Source organism: Scyliorhinus torazame, chromosome 20, assembly GCF_047496885.1.
Source record: "Scyliorhinus torazame isolate Kashiwa2021f chromosome 20, sScyTor2.1, whole genome shotgun sequence".
NCBI classification, from domain to species: Eukaryota; Metazoa; Chordata; class Chondrichthyes; order Carcharhiniformes; family Scyliorhinidae; genus Scyliorhinus; species Scyliorhinus torazame.
In genome coordinates this window covers 26,720,336-26,734,061 of record NC_092726.1, presented here as the reverse complement: position 1 = coordinate 26,734,061, position 13,726 = coordinate 26,720,336, and the positions used below count along the sequence as shown (strand labels likewise).

The following is a 13,726-nucleotide window of genomic DNA, read 5'->3' as shown; positions in this document are numbered from 1 at the left end:
ACTCATCGTTATTCGAGATCCGGCCCACTATGATCGTATCATCAGCAAACTTGTAGATGGAGTTGGAACCAAATTTTGCCACGCAGTCGTGTGTGTACAGGGAGTAGAGTGGGGGCTAAGTACACAGCCTTGCGGGGCGCCGGTGTTGAGGACTATTGTGGAGAATTGGAGACGCAATCGGACCTTTCCCCCCCCCCCCCGAATCTTAAAAAGTCTTTAAAGGCAACGCAATGGATTCCAGTGAAACCGGTTGCAGGATTTTGAGCGGCTGGTATCCTGAATCAGCCGGTTTAACGCTGAAACAGGTCAAGTTGTTCAGGAGTGAGTGCACACGAGGTGCTGGACTTCAACAAGCCTACAGGCCAAACAGTATTCAGCCGTAGCATTGGCACACTCGTTTGTTTCCACCCGCACACCTCGTTTGTACATCACTGTGTTTATATTGTCAGCACACCCCATGGAAGTAGACATATCAACTGGTTTGTAATGTAAGCCACCTTCTAAAAGGAGACGATTAGAAAGCGTCTGCTTTCTTGAGGTTTAAAATTATTTTGATAAACCTCATGCCGACGTTGACAAGGTTTCCAAATTAAGAAGAGTACAGTTAGTTGCAACGGCCATGACGTCAATTTTAACATGGAAGAGGAGCGAATTTAATAGGCAAAAGAATTTCAAACACCCCCCCCCAACATCCTGTCATCATCCCCCCCCCCTTTGTACCACCCCTGCTCGCAGCACATCGGTAAGTAGAAGTTGTCTCTGGTGCCGTCCCGTGGCTCCATTGTTTTTCTACTGTAACTAACACGGCTCCCTTTGCGACTAATTGACGATACAGCGACGGGACACGGGAAACGTTCCCAGATGCAAAGCCTTACCTGATCTGGCATGGAGTGCCCGAGAGGCTTGTCAGGAGCCATAGTTGGGATGTCTGGTGGATACGACATCGGCGGTCCATGCATGAACTCATTAATGGACGTGTTGGTGGGATTGCCATGGGGGAAATCAGGGAAGTTCCCCTGTCCAGGATAAACAGAATCTGTTGAAAATAAAAAGCAGCGTGTCACCGGGATTTGGCCTATCACAAGGGCGGGGATAACAAACACATACGTACTTTACCAAATACATTTAATGTTCATTTATCCCTCAAACTTCCTGTCCCTATGATGGGCATTTGTCAACCAGTATTTTGTGGAGTGTTAAATGATTCAAGATACCATCGCCAAACAGCATACAGATCTCTGGGGATGTGAAATTGATCTCCGCCAAAATGGTCTCACAGCTCGTCAGCAGCTGATCATAGAATCGCTACAGTGCTGAAGGAGGCCATTCAACCCGTCGTGTCTGCACCGACCCTTCAAAAGAGCACTCTCTACCTAGGCCCAATCCACCCCTGCCATATCCCCGTAACCCCATAACTTAACCTGCACAACCCTGGACTGTGGGAAGAAACCGGAGGAAACCCATGAAGACACGGGGAGAAGGTGCAAACTCCACACAGACAGTGACCCCCAAGGTTGGAATTGAACTTAGAACATAGTGCAGAAGGAGGCCATTCGCCCCATCGAGTCTGCACCGACCCACTTAAGCCCTCACTGCCACCCTATCTCCATAACCCAATAACCCTTCCTAACATTTTTGGGACACTAAGGGGCAATTTAGCATGGCCAATACACCTAACCTGCACGTCTTTGGACTGTGGGAGGAAACCGGAGCACCCGGAGGAAACCCACGCAGGCACGGGGAGAACGTGCAGACTCCGCACAGACAGTGACCCAGCGGGGAATCGAACTTGGGCCCCTGGCACTGTGAGGCAGCAGTGCTAACCACTGTGCCAGCCCAAAATACCTTCATGCTGGTTTTTACTTTCCAGTGAACTACACAATATTGCCAAAGATTTTAACATTTGGCATTATCTTGTCTTAGCCTTTCAAAGACTTTAACATTTCAAACCAACTGGGAGTGTCAGCGAGACGAGGAATGAGTCTCCAGAAAGTGAACGAACGCTCCTTCTGTGAACATTTCTTGAAAAGAGGATCACGAGCAGTGTGATTAGGAGCCCATTTGGCGCTGCTACAAGTTTCACCCCCTGCATTTGTAACGTTGGTGCTTTCTTGAGCAATCCACGATAACAATATAAACATTTCACACCCGGAAAGATACTGCACTGAATTCTTGGAACATGTTTAAACAATCTCGTATGTAACCATTAATGCTCCATTTTAGATTCACAGTCTTGGCTCAATTGTTAACCTGAATTCCCAACGTTATCACAAAGAGGTAAGTATTTACGTGGAACCTGATATTCCCCCATTCAGGGACTTTTCTGTCTGAGGTATTCTTCTTCGGGTGCCCGAGCATTGGCAGAGATACCACGTTACTGATTGGTTACACAATACCACCTCATGCTTTGGCAATCGTTGTTCAAAAGAAAAATGTATTAAACCATGGTTGGGAGTGCCTTTTTGCCTGCCTTGCTCACACTCACCACGAGCATCACTACCGAAGACCCACTCGTGAAGAATAAGAAAAGGAACTCTTATTTTCAAAATGTGCGATATAACTTGCGACCAAAGTACGACTTGTTTCTGGAGTTGCTTACAATGTTGAATTCGATAAACCCCAGAATAACTGTCTTCCGATAAATAAAAGCTACAAAGCAAATAAATTAACACAACAAAGGGCGACACGGTGGCGCAGTGGTTAGCACTGCTACCTCACGGCGCCAAAGACCCGGGTTCGATCCCGGCTCTGGGTCACTGTCCGTGTGGAGTTTGCACATTCTCCCCGTGTCTGCGTGGGTCTCACCCCCACAACCCAAAGATGTGCAGGGTAGGTGGATTGGCCACGGCTAAATTGCCCCTTAATTGGGAAAAAAGAGAATTGGGTATCGGAAATTTATTTTAAAACGGCCGAATAATTGCCTGATTTTCTCCCATTCTGGTGCTTCGGAGTTAGACAACATCCTGCTGTAAATTGGGAAGTTCCCGAATCCCGGATGTCTAGTTCTCAAAGTCCGCAGCAACAACAATAAAGTGCTGGGAAAACCCAGCAGGTCAGGCAGCATCTGTGGAGGGAGAGACGGAGTTAATGTTTTGCATCAATGATCTTTCATCGAAACAGCTTCTTTGAAAGATCATTTACTTGAAACGTTATCCGAATCTCATCTCAGATACAGCCTGACCAGGTTTTTCCAGCATTTTCTGTCCCTTTCCATTTAAAAAAAAATCTTATTTTATGGTCTGTTTTTATCAATGTACAATGCTGGACAATACAATACAAATTGTCTCCTATAATTTACCTACCATTTACTTAAAACGTTCAGCACCAATTGCAAATCCTCAGACACTCATGCCGTCTTGTTTCCAAAGCCTGCACACAACTGAACCATATTCAGGCTTGGGCCGATAAGTAGCAAGGCACATTCACGCCACACAAGTGTCAGGCAATGACCACCTTCAACAAGAGTGAATCTAACCATCTCCCCATTTAACGGTATTACCATCGCTGAATCCCCCACATTCAGGGGGTTACCATTGACCAGAAACTGAACTGGGACCCAGCCATATAAATACTGTGGCTACCAGAGCAGGTCAGAGGCTGGGAATCCTGCGGAGAGTAACTCACCTCCTGACTCCCCAAAGCCTGTCCACCATCTACAAGGCACAAGTCAGGAGTGTGATGGAATACTCTCCACTTGCCTGGATGAGCGCAGCTCCAACACTCAAGAAGCTCGACACAATCCAGGACAAAGCAGCCCCGCTTGATCGGCACCCCATCCACAAACATTCACTCCCTCCACCACCGACACACAGTGGCAGCCGTGTGTACCGTCTACAAGATGCACTGCAGCAACTCACCAAGGCTCCTTAGCCAGCACCTTCCAAACCCGCGACCTCTACCATCTAAAAGGACAAGGGCAGCAGATACCTGGGAACCCCACCACCTGGAGGTTCCCCTACGAGTCACTCACCGCCCCGACTTGGAAATATATCGGCCGTTCCTTCACTGTCGATGGGTCTAAATCCTGGAACTTCCTCCCTAACAGCACTGTGGGTGTATCTACACCACACGGACTGCAGCGGCTCAAGAAGGCAGCTCACCCCCAGCTTCTCAAGGGGCAATTCGGGATGGGCAATAAATGTTGGCTAGCCCACATGCAGTGAAAGAATCTTTTTAAAAAAACATTCCCCTTTGTATTTTGGGGTCTGTGCTGGGAAGAAGCTCCTGCTGCCTGACCAGACTACACCCCAACATTATTTTGTCTAATCCTTTCAAGAAACCGATTGAAGTAAAAACAGCCATGCTTCCGACAAGAATGAAGGGACAAATAAAGGTGCACGGTGGCAGTTCTCAAACGCAATCAGCCAAGCCTCGGGGGGGGGGGGGGGGGGGGGGGGGAATTGGAGACAACCAACAGGAAATGTTGCTGCCTGACCCTTTCGCAGGAGTGAGACTTCACAGAGAGAACCCTACCTCCAGAAGAGATATTCAAATGTTAAAATACATCGGGACAAAGAAGTGTTGCCACAGAACTCAATTTGTCCTGACGTCAGGAATCTGCTTGCGATAGAGGGCAAAAGGGAAGAGCGGGGCTGCATGAAGGCGGGAACCGATGTGTGTACCGAAAGCAACAGCGGGGTGGAAGTTACAGCCCGAGCACAATGCTTCTGGGGTTCAGGAGTAAGGGTGGTGGGGAATGTTTCAGTGAAGCCTTGGGTCTCAGATTTTATCTTCCACCTTCAACAGGGTTTGCCAGGCCTCAAGAAAGCCGGCAGCTAAAGGGAGATTAGATCTGCAGCAGGGAAGAGGTAAGTGCCGTTGTGGCACTGCTTTTAAGCCAGGGAAAGCCATGAACCAACTTCATCTCCCCCCCACCCCCAATCTGCTTCCCTTGTTCTTAATTTAGTGTACCCAATTCTTTTTTTCAATTAAGAGGTAATTTAGCGTGGCCAATCCACCTAACCTGCACATAGAACATTACAGCACAGTACAGGCCCTTCGGCCCTCGATGTTGCGCCGACCTGTGAAATCACTCTGAAGCCCATCTACACCACCCTTTGTCTTCTTCCAGCTATACACCTTTTGGGTTGTGGGGACAAGGCTCACGAGGACACGGGGAGAATGTGCAAACTGCACACGGACAGTGGCCCCGGGAAGGGGATCGAACCCAGGTCCTCGGCGCCGTGAGGCAGCAGTGCTAACCACTGGGCCACCCTGCCGCTCTTTGCAACATATTATAGCTGCAATATGAATTACTGTCACTACAAATCAAAACTGCTGGAGTTTATCTTATCCCAATGCAAAGCGTGGGATTGTTAACTGAAAACTTAATTTGCGACTCCCCGTAAACGTAACCCACTGGGGGATATCCACTACCAAATGAGACAGAAAAGCATTTTCCAATCCTCCGCATTCATATAGTTGTTCAGAACTGCGACCTTTTTTTTTTAAAAAGCTGGTAGTTGGTCCAATAATAATAAGAATGTGAAAGCAACTAAATGACCCTGGATATAGATACACATTTAGTTTTTTAAAAAGCTGCCTGCACTAAGCAAGAGAGACAAAGGGACAAATAGATATTGGGGGGTGAGGACAGGGTTAACTGGTGACTCTGTGAAACAAGCGGTTTATTCAGACGCAGTCCAGCCACTAGCTCTGACCTACTTCTCAAAAAGGGAACAATGGACACCACTGATATGTACGGCTACCAGAGATAAAGGCCAGTATTGTCCAGTCATTCGCTAGTGCCGGGTTACCTGGTCGGGGGGACCAGCCGGAGGGGGGGGGGCGGCAGCGCACCCCTGCCCACGGGTTTCCTGGCGACGTGGGGTAGCTTCAATGGGAATTCCCATTGACGGCGGCGGAAAAAGGCAGCCCGCCACCAGCGAACGGCGCCCCGCCTCCCGCTGTCGAAAAGCACGCGGCTGAGGGGGCCGGGAAAGCCCGCCCAAAGCCTCTTACAAAAAGTGGAAAGAGAACAAGATTATTCGCACAGATATAATGGAGGGAGACGCCCACAGAGAGGTGCTGAACCCACGTTGGTGTTTTCATTTCCCTGAAATCAAAACATTTCCCAGAAAGTCAGCAAAATGGTGCGTGGGCTCGGTGGTCAGCACTGTTGCCTCACAGCGCCAGGGTTCCTGGGTTCAAGTCCAGCCTTGGGTGACTGCGCGGAGTCTGCACGTTCTCCCCGTGTCTGCGTGGGTTTCCTTCGGGTGCTCCGGTTTCCTCCCACAAGTCCAAAGCTGTGGAGGTTGGGTGGATCGGACATGCTAAATTGCCCATTAGTAGCCAAAGATGTGCAGGTTAGGTTAAGGGATAGAGCAGAGGACTGGGTCTAGATAGGATGCTCTTTCAGAGGCTCGGTGCAGACTTGGTGGGCCCAATGCCGTCCTTCTGCACTGTAGGGATTCTGTGGATTCTCTTGAAAGAATGCAGGATATAGGTTCAATTTAAGACGCCTAGAAATCCCGCTAAAGATGAGAAATGATCGCAGAGAGCCTCACACTCTGTTGTCGAAGTTTATGGGTGTAACAGAAGTAGATAGTGGAAGCCTGTGAGGATTTGTCTGGGTAAACGGACCTTCTGAGGCGGCGGTGGTGGCACTCTCACCTCTGGAGTTGGAAGGCTGTGGATTCAAGCTCCACTCCAGCACAAAGATCGAGGCTGGCCAGGCAGCGCAGAACTGGGAGGGTGCTGCACTGCCAGAGGTCCTGCCTCTCGGATGAGGCATTAAACTGAGATATTCCTTCTCAGGTGAAGGTAAAAGACCCCACTGCACCACTTTGATGAAGAGCAGGGGAGCGAAGCCCAGTGTCCTTGCTCAATAATCATTTATCTCTCATGCAACTCGCCAAGGCTCCTTAGGCAGCACCTTCCAAACCCACGACCTCTACCATCTAGAAGGACAAGGGCAGCAGATACCTGGGAACCCCACCACCTGGAGGTTCCCCTCCAAGTCACTCACCATCCCGACTTGGAAATTTATCGGCCGATACATAGAAGCATACGTAGAAAATAGAAACAGGAGGAGGCCATTCGGCCCTTCGAGCCTGCTCCTCCATTCATTATGATCACGGCTGATCATCAAGTTAAATACCCCGATCCCACCTTCCCCTCCATACCCCTCGATTCCGTCTTGAAATCACACAACGTTTGGCCTCAACTACTTTCTGTGGCAGCGAATTCCACCGATTCACAGCTCTCTGGGTGAAGAAATTTCTCCTCACCTCAGTCCTAAAAGGTTTACCCCTTATCCTCAAACTCTGACCCCTAGTTCTGGACTCCCCCACCATCGGGAACATTCTTTCTGAATCTACCCTGTCCAATCCTGTTAGAATTTTATAAGTTTCTATGAGATCCCCTCTCACTCTTCTAAACTCCAATGAATACAATCCTAACCGACTTAGTCTCTCCTCGTATGACAGTCCCGCCATCCCAGGAATCAGTCTGGTAAACCTTCGCGGGACTCCCTCCATAGCAACATCCTTCCTCAGATAAGGACCCCAAAACTGCACACAATACTCCAGATGTGGCCTCACCAACGCCCGATACAATTGCAGTAAAACATCCCGATTCCGATACTCAAATCCTCTCGCTATGAAGGCCAACATACCATTTGCCTTCCTTACTGCCTGCTGTACCTGCGCGCTTACTTTCAGCGACTGATACACGAGGACACCAAGGACTCAGAGTATCCACCTCTCTCAATTTACACCCATTCAAATAATCTGCCTTCCTATTTTTGCTACCGAAGCAGATAACCTCACATTTGTCCACATTTTACTGCATCTGCCTTGCACGTGCCCACTCCCTCAGCCTGTCCAAATCCCGCTGAACCATCTCCGCATCCTCCTCACAGCTCCCCCTCCCACCCAACGCTGTACCATGTGCGAACGTTCCTTCACTGTCGCCGGGTCAAAATCCTGGAAGTTCCTCCCTAACAGCACTGTGGGTGTACCTACACTGCAGGGACTACAGCGGCTCAAGAAGATGGCTCACCACCACCCTCTCAAGGGGCAATTAGGGATGGCAATAAATGTTGCCTAGTCCACATCCAGTGAAAGAATCTTTTAAAGAACAATTCTCCTATACATTTTGGGGTCTGTCTTATATATATTATTACAACAGTGACTCCACATCAAATGACCCCGTTGAGGGTAGAGCGTTGGGGATGTCTTGCGGTCATGAAAGGTGCTGGACAGCACGGTAGCACAAGTGGCTAGCACTGTGGCTTCACAGCACCAGGGTCCCAGGTTCGATTCCCCGCTGGGTCACTGATAGCGGAGCCTGCACGTTCTCCCCGTGTCTGCGTGGGTTTCCTCCGGGTGCTCCCACAGTCCAAAGACGTGCAGGTTAGGTGGACAAATTGCCCAAAACAAAGGTTAGGAGGGGTTATTGGGTTACGGGGATAGGGTGGAGGCGAGGGCTTAAGTGGGTCGGTGCAGACTCGATGGGCCGAGTGGCCTCCTCCTGCACTGCATGTTCTATTAATACAAGTCTTTGCATCGAACAATGTACATGGGTAAGTGGAAACAGTAGCAGAACCTTGCTGATGTACTTACTCTGGTGAGCATATTCCGTGGAGTTGCTTCCCCCTGGTGGCAGGGAGAGGGATGGGTAAGGAGACGTTCCTGGACCCAGGGCTGCAATCATCTCCATTACGTTCGGCATGATCATCTGGCTGGGGCTCATCGTCTTGCACCTCTTGGCCATGGGCCCATCCGGGTCGTCCTTAATGTGGATGTCGGACTTCACTGGCACGGGCCTCCAGCTGCAGGTCGGGTCGATTGTAACCTCCTCGAACTCCGTGCTGGAGAAGAACGAACAGAAATGTCAAGCACTATCGGGTCGCTCTGTCCTTTTCCCTCCGTGCTTATATTGCACGTCGACAGTCTCAAGTGCCCTGAGCGAGGGGAGAGTGTTTACTGTAAAACCAGCCAGGGTTCGAGCAACCTCTGCGAGCGGATAAACAATCCAACTGTGTATAACAGCCCACCCGCCACTGCTCATTGACGAGGCTTGTTCTCTGCAAAATAGCCGTTTACTTGCATATCATGGAATTTACAGTGCAGAAGGAGGCCATTCGGCCCATTAAGTCTGCACCGGCCCTTACAAAGAGCACCCCACTCAAGCCCACGTATCTACCCTATCCCAGTAACCCCCACTTAACCTTTTAGGACACGAAGGACAATTTAGCGCGGCCAATCCGCCTATCTAACGTACAGGGTCATGCAGGAATCGGGAGGCCAAACCGTGGCTCATGTACTCCCACCACTGCCAGGATTCCTAATTCACAATTCCCAGTGCCTTCTTTTCATCCTAGAATCCCTACAGTGCAGAAGGAGGCCATTCGGCCCATCTGCACCCGCCCTCTGAAAGACCACCCTGTAAGCCCACTCTCCCGCCCTATCCCCACCTAACTTGGGTTGGACACGAAGGGGCAATTGATCACGGCCAATCCACCTAACCTGCACGTCTTTGGACTGTGGGAGGAAACCGGAGCACCCGGAGGAAACCCACGCAGACACGGGGAGGACGTGCAGACTCCGCACAGACAGTGACCCAGCGGGGAATCGAACCTGGGGCCCTGGAGCTGTGAGGCCCCCTTTTCATCCATTGGGGGTGCCCATCAACCCTGCCCGAATATTCTGCAATTGTAAAATGTCCCCCAGAGCTGTTTATTTTTGGGCCAAGGTTGCAGGAATGCGAGACTTCAAAAATATTTTATATTTCACCTCTCCTTGTTGGGGGCTCTTTGGAACCACCGATTTCGCAGACTGACAAGGCAAGAACAGCAGACGGCGCACCTCAAGTTTCCATCTTAAGTTTCTCCAGATGACAAACAGCATGCAGTTCAATGAAGATTTCTACTCACATAAATATCTCGGGGAAACAATGGAAAAGGAGCCTATTCCTAAAAGGAACATTCGATTTGCTGCTGGTAGACTGTGCGTAGTCAGCCACCGGCTTCGACGAGCCAGAGGAAGCAGCAATTAGCTTCCGGTGTCCATCAGACGCTCCCATTCCTCATCCCAGCCATGGCGAATCAATGGCGCCCAGCTGCCAGTTTGCAGACAGCTGTGTCTTGCCAAAAAAGAGGGGGAGTTGGGGGGGGGGGGGGGGGGGGGAAAGAGAATGGGGGGTGCTTCAGGTTGTGGTAGCTACTCCGAGCTTCGAGGGCCCACAGCCCTTAGCCCATGTAGGATTTCACACCGTTTGCACATCAGCCCGTGTGTTTGAGCTGAGGAGCAATCTCTTCACTCGGGGGTGGGGGGTTGTGAAGCTGTGGATTCTTTCACTAAATATGGACGCTCTCCACAGTACGGGCGGAATTCGACAGCCCTTCCCGTCAGCAGGATTGTCCGTCCCCGTTAGTGGGATTTTCCATTCCCGCCAGCGGGTTTTCCGTCCCCGTTAATGGGATTTTCCATTCCTGCTAGTGGGACTTTCCGTCCCCGTTAGTGGAATTTTCCATTCCCGTCAGTGGTGTTTTCCGCCCCGGTTAGTGGGACTTTCCATTCCCACCAGTGGGAGTTTCCATCCCCGTCAGTGGAATTTTCCATTCCCGCTGAAGACGATGGAGTCTTGAGCGGCTCGCTGTATGCTACGAAGGTGGTAAAATTCCACCCCTGCGTTGAATATATTCAAGATGGATATAGGAAAAGGGCAGGAAAGCAGAGCTGAGGTTTAAGCTGACTCAAGGGGGCTTCTGGCCTACTCCTGCTTCTATTTACGTTTTTACAGCTACAGAACGAGTAGAGTCACAAAGACGTTCACTTACTTCTGAATGGCTGCCAGAATGCCCCACATGTACTGGTCCACCTCCAGCCCTTCCAGCAGTGCCGTTTTGCTGTGAGAAGTGAAGAGAAATGTATCAAAGGCTAAACTTAATCAATTACAGTGCAGGACTACAGCCCCAGAGTAACTCAGCACTTCAGGGGCGGTTTTTCAAACGCGGACACCCAGCACGGAGCTTCTAGAGGACCTGATCAGGCCCGACAGCCAAAAAGACCAGGTTAGAACATTTCCTCACTGATGCTTCGGAACTCAAGGCCTTGGGAGCCTCCTGGATTTTTCTTTAGGAGGATAGAATAAGTAGATTGGTCAGCTTGACGGAAATGGGAGGGAAAATGATGGACTGCTTACCACAGCAGAACATATAGATATTAGATAATGAATGGTCTGCATGGATTTTAAAAGGGAAACTGATGCTCGACTGACCGGACTGAATTCTTTGTGGAGGTAACAGAGAGGGTAGACAATGGTAATGTAGTAGATGTAATATATCGGGATTTTCAAAAGTGCTTCACTGAGGTGCCCCAAAGAATAAAGAGCAGTGCTTTCAAATTCTTTTATAATACGTCTTTATTATTGTCACAAGTAGGTTTACATTAACACTGCAATGAAGTTACTGTGAAAATCCCCTCGTCGCCACACTCCGGCGCCTGTTCGGGTACACAACGGGAGAATTCAGAACGTCCAATTCACCTAACAGCACACCTTTGGGGATTTGTGGGAGGAAACCGGAGCGCCCGGAGGAAACCCACGCAGACACGGGGTGAACGCGCAGACTCCGCCCAGACAGTGACCCAAGCTGGGAATCGAACCCGGGTCCCTGGCGCTGTGAAGCAACAGTGCTAACCATTTGAATAGCAAGGTCACACAGACTGCGCTAGTGGCAGCAATCGAGTCTCAGGGCATTAAACCGTGCCCGCCAGCAAAGGGAAATTCACGCGCAGTCAAGAGCTCTCACAGCCGAAACTAGTGCCGTCAAAATTCAGACGCCATTGCTGGCTCAGAGCTCGCGACGCCCATTGCTCGTCCTGTGACCTCCCTACTTTGGCTTATAAAAGAATAGTTAGTCCGAGGAGGATTTTGAAATTCAGCAAAGAATGTCGAAGAAATTGATAACGAAAGAAAAACTAGGACATTCGCGTAAACGTTCCACAGACTTAAAACGGATTGCAAAAGGGAAGAGATTAGAAGGAGTAAAATGGATCTCTGGGAGGCAAAAAAGTAAACACTGGAAGCAGTGAGGGGACTAAGATAAAAAATAAAACTAATGAAAATATAGAACTTGAGGAAATTAGTATTAGTAAGGTAACAGTGCCAGAGAATTTTATCTCTGCAAGCCCACCTAACCTACACATCTTGTAAATGTTGAAAATCGCTTATTGTCACAAGCAGGCTTCAAATTAAGTTACTGTGAAAAGCCCCTAGTCGCCACATTCCGGCGCCTGTTCGGGGAGGCTGTTACGGGAATTGAACCGTGCTGCTGACCTGCCTTGGTCTGCTTTCAAAGCCAGCGATATAGCCCTGTGCTAAACAGCCCCTGCTTGGACTGTGGGAGGAAACCGGAGCACCCGGAGGAAACCCACGCAGACACGGGGAGAACGTGCAGACTCCGCACAGACACTCATTCGCTGAGTGCGTTCGACTCGGAGATCAATAGCCCCTAGTGGTCGAGGAATTGTACCCGAGAATATTAGGAGATATGGGGAAATAATTAAGGAGTGTTTTAAATAAAAAAACAAAGCTTTTGCAATGCTTTTTTTACACCTTTCACTCACGACTTTACAAATAAAGAACTCACTTGCACACCGGACATCTCCACGTCCCTCTGTCGCAGTTTAACTGGAGATAGGACTCGAGGTCGAAACACTGGTAACAACAAACACAGAATTGTTAGGCCTTTAATCCCGTATTACAATTGGGTAACCGTGGAACACTGAACACTTTGAGCGCAAAATTCCCTCTGTTGACCATTTTAGAGTAACGCTTCCGCCTGTATTGGATTCAAACAGCCCGAACGATAATGCACTAAATGTAGGGAATCCCATTTCACACTAATGGGAACTTTCTTCCACTTGAACTCCGTGGATTTTAAACTCTTTCTGTTTGACCCAATCGAAGCAAGGCTGTCAGTAACCACAACCGTCATTAACATCTGAATTCTCGGATTATAGGTTCTGATCATTTATTTGTATCACCTCCATAACATGTCTCCTGACTTTATAATATAATAAAAATTATTATCACAAGTAGGCTTACATTAACACTGCAATGAAGTTACTGTGAAAATCCCCTCGTCGCCACATTCCGGCGCCTGTTCGGGTACACAGAGGGAGAATTCAGAATGTCCAATTCACCCAACAAGCACGTCTTTCGGGACTTGTGGGAGGAAACCGGAGCACCCGGAGGAAACCCACGCAGACACGGGGAGAACGTGCAGACTCCGCACAGGCAGTGACCCAAGCTGGGTATCGAACCAGGGTCCCTGGTGCTGTGAAGCAACTGTGCTACCCACTGTGCTATCGTGCCGCCCTTGTTTTGCACTCGTCTTCTGATTTTTCCTCTCTCTGTACTCTTCTTGATGAAATTATGGGGCTTTAATCCTTTTAACCGTACAAATAATTCTGCGTGAACCTTGATAATGATCTCGATGTTTTGATTTCATAGAATTTACAGTGCAGAAGGAGGCCATTCGGCCCATCGAGTCTGCACCGGCTCTTGGAAAGAGCACCCTACCCAAGGTCAACCCTATCCCCATAACCCAGTAACCCCACCCAACACTAAGGGCAATTTTGGACACTAAGGGACAATTGATCACGGCCAATCCACCTAACCTGCACATCTTTGACTGTGGGAGGAAACCGGAGCACCCGGAGGAAACCCACGCACACACGGGGAGGATGTGCAGACTCCGCACAGACAGTGACCCAAG

General features: G+C 49.4%; 1 protein-coding gene across 1 annotated transcript in view; it reads right to left on the bottom strand.

Annotated features, from left to right (window-relative positions):
* Positions 1-13,726, bottom strand: part of LOC140397014 (zinc finger MIZ domain-containing protein 1-like) — a 251,326-nt gene that overhangs the window by 18,381 nt on the left and 219,219 nt on the right. Inside the window, 4 exon segments of the mRNA XM_072486046.1 lie at positions 876-1,036; positions 8,565-8,812; positions 10,784-10,852; positions 12,596-12,663. Of these exon segments, the coding sequence (XP_072342147.1) occupies positions 876-1,036; positions 8,565-8,812; positions 10,784-10,852; positions 12,596-12,663 (546 nt within the window).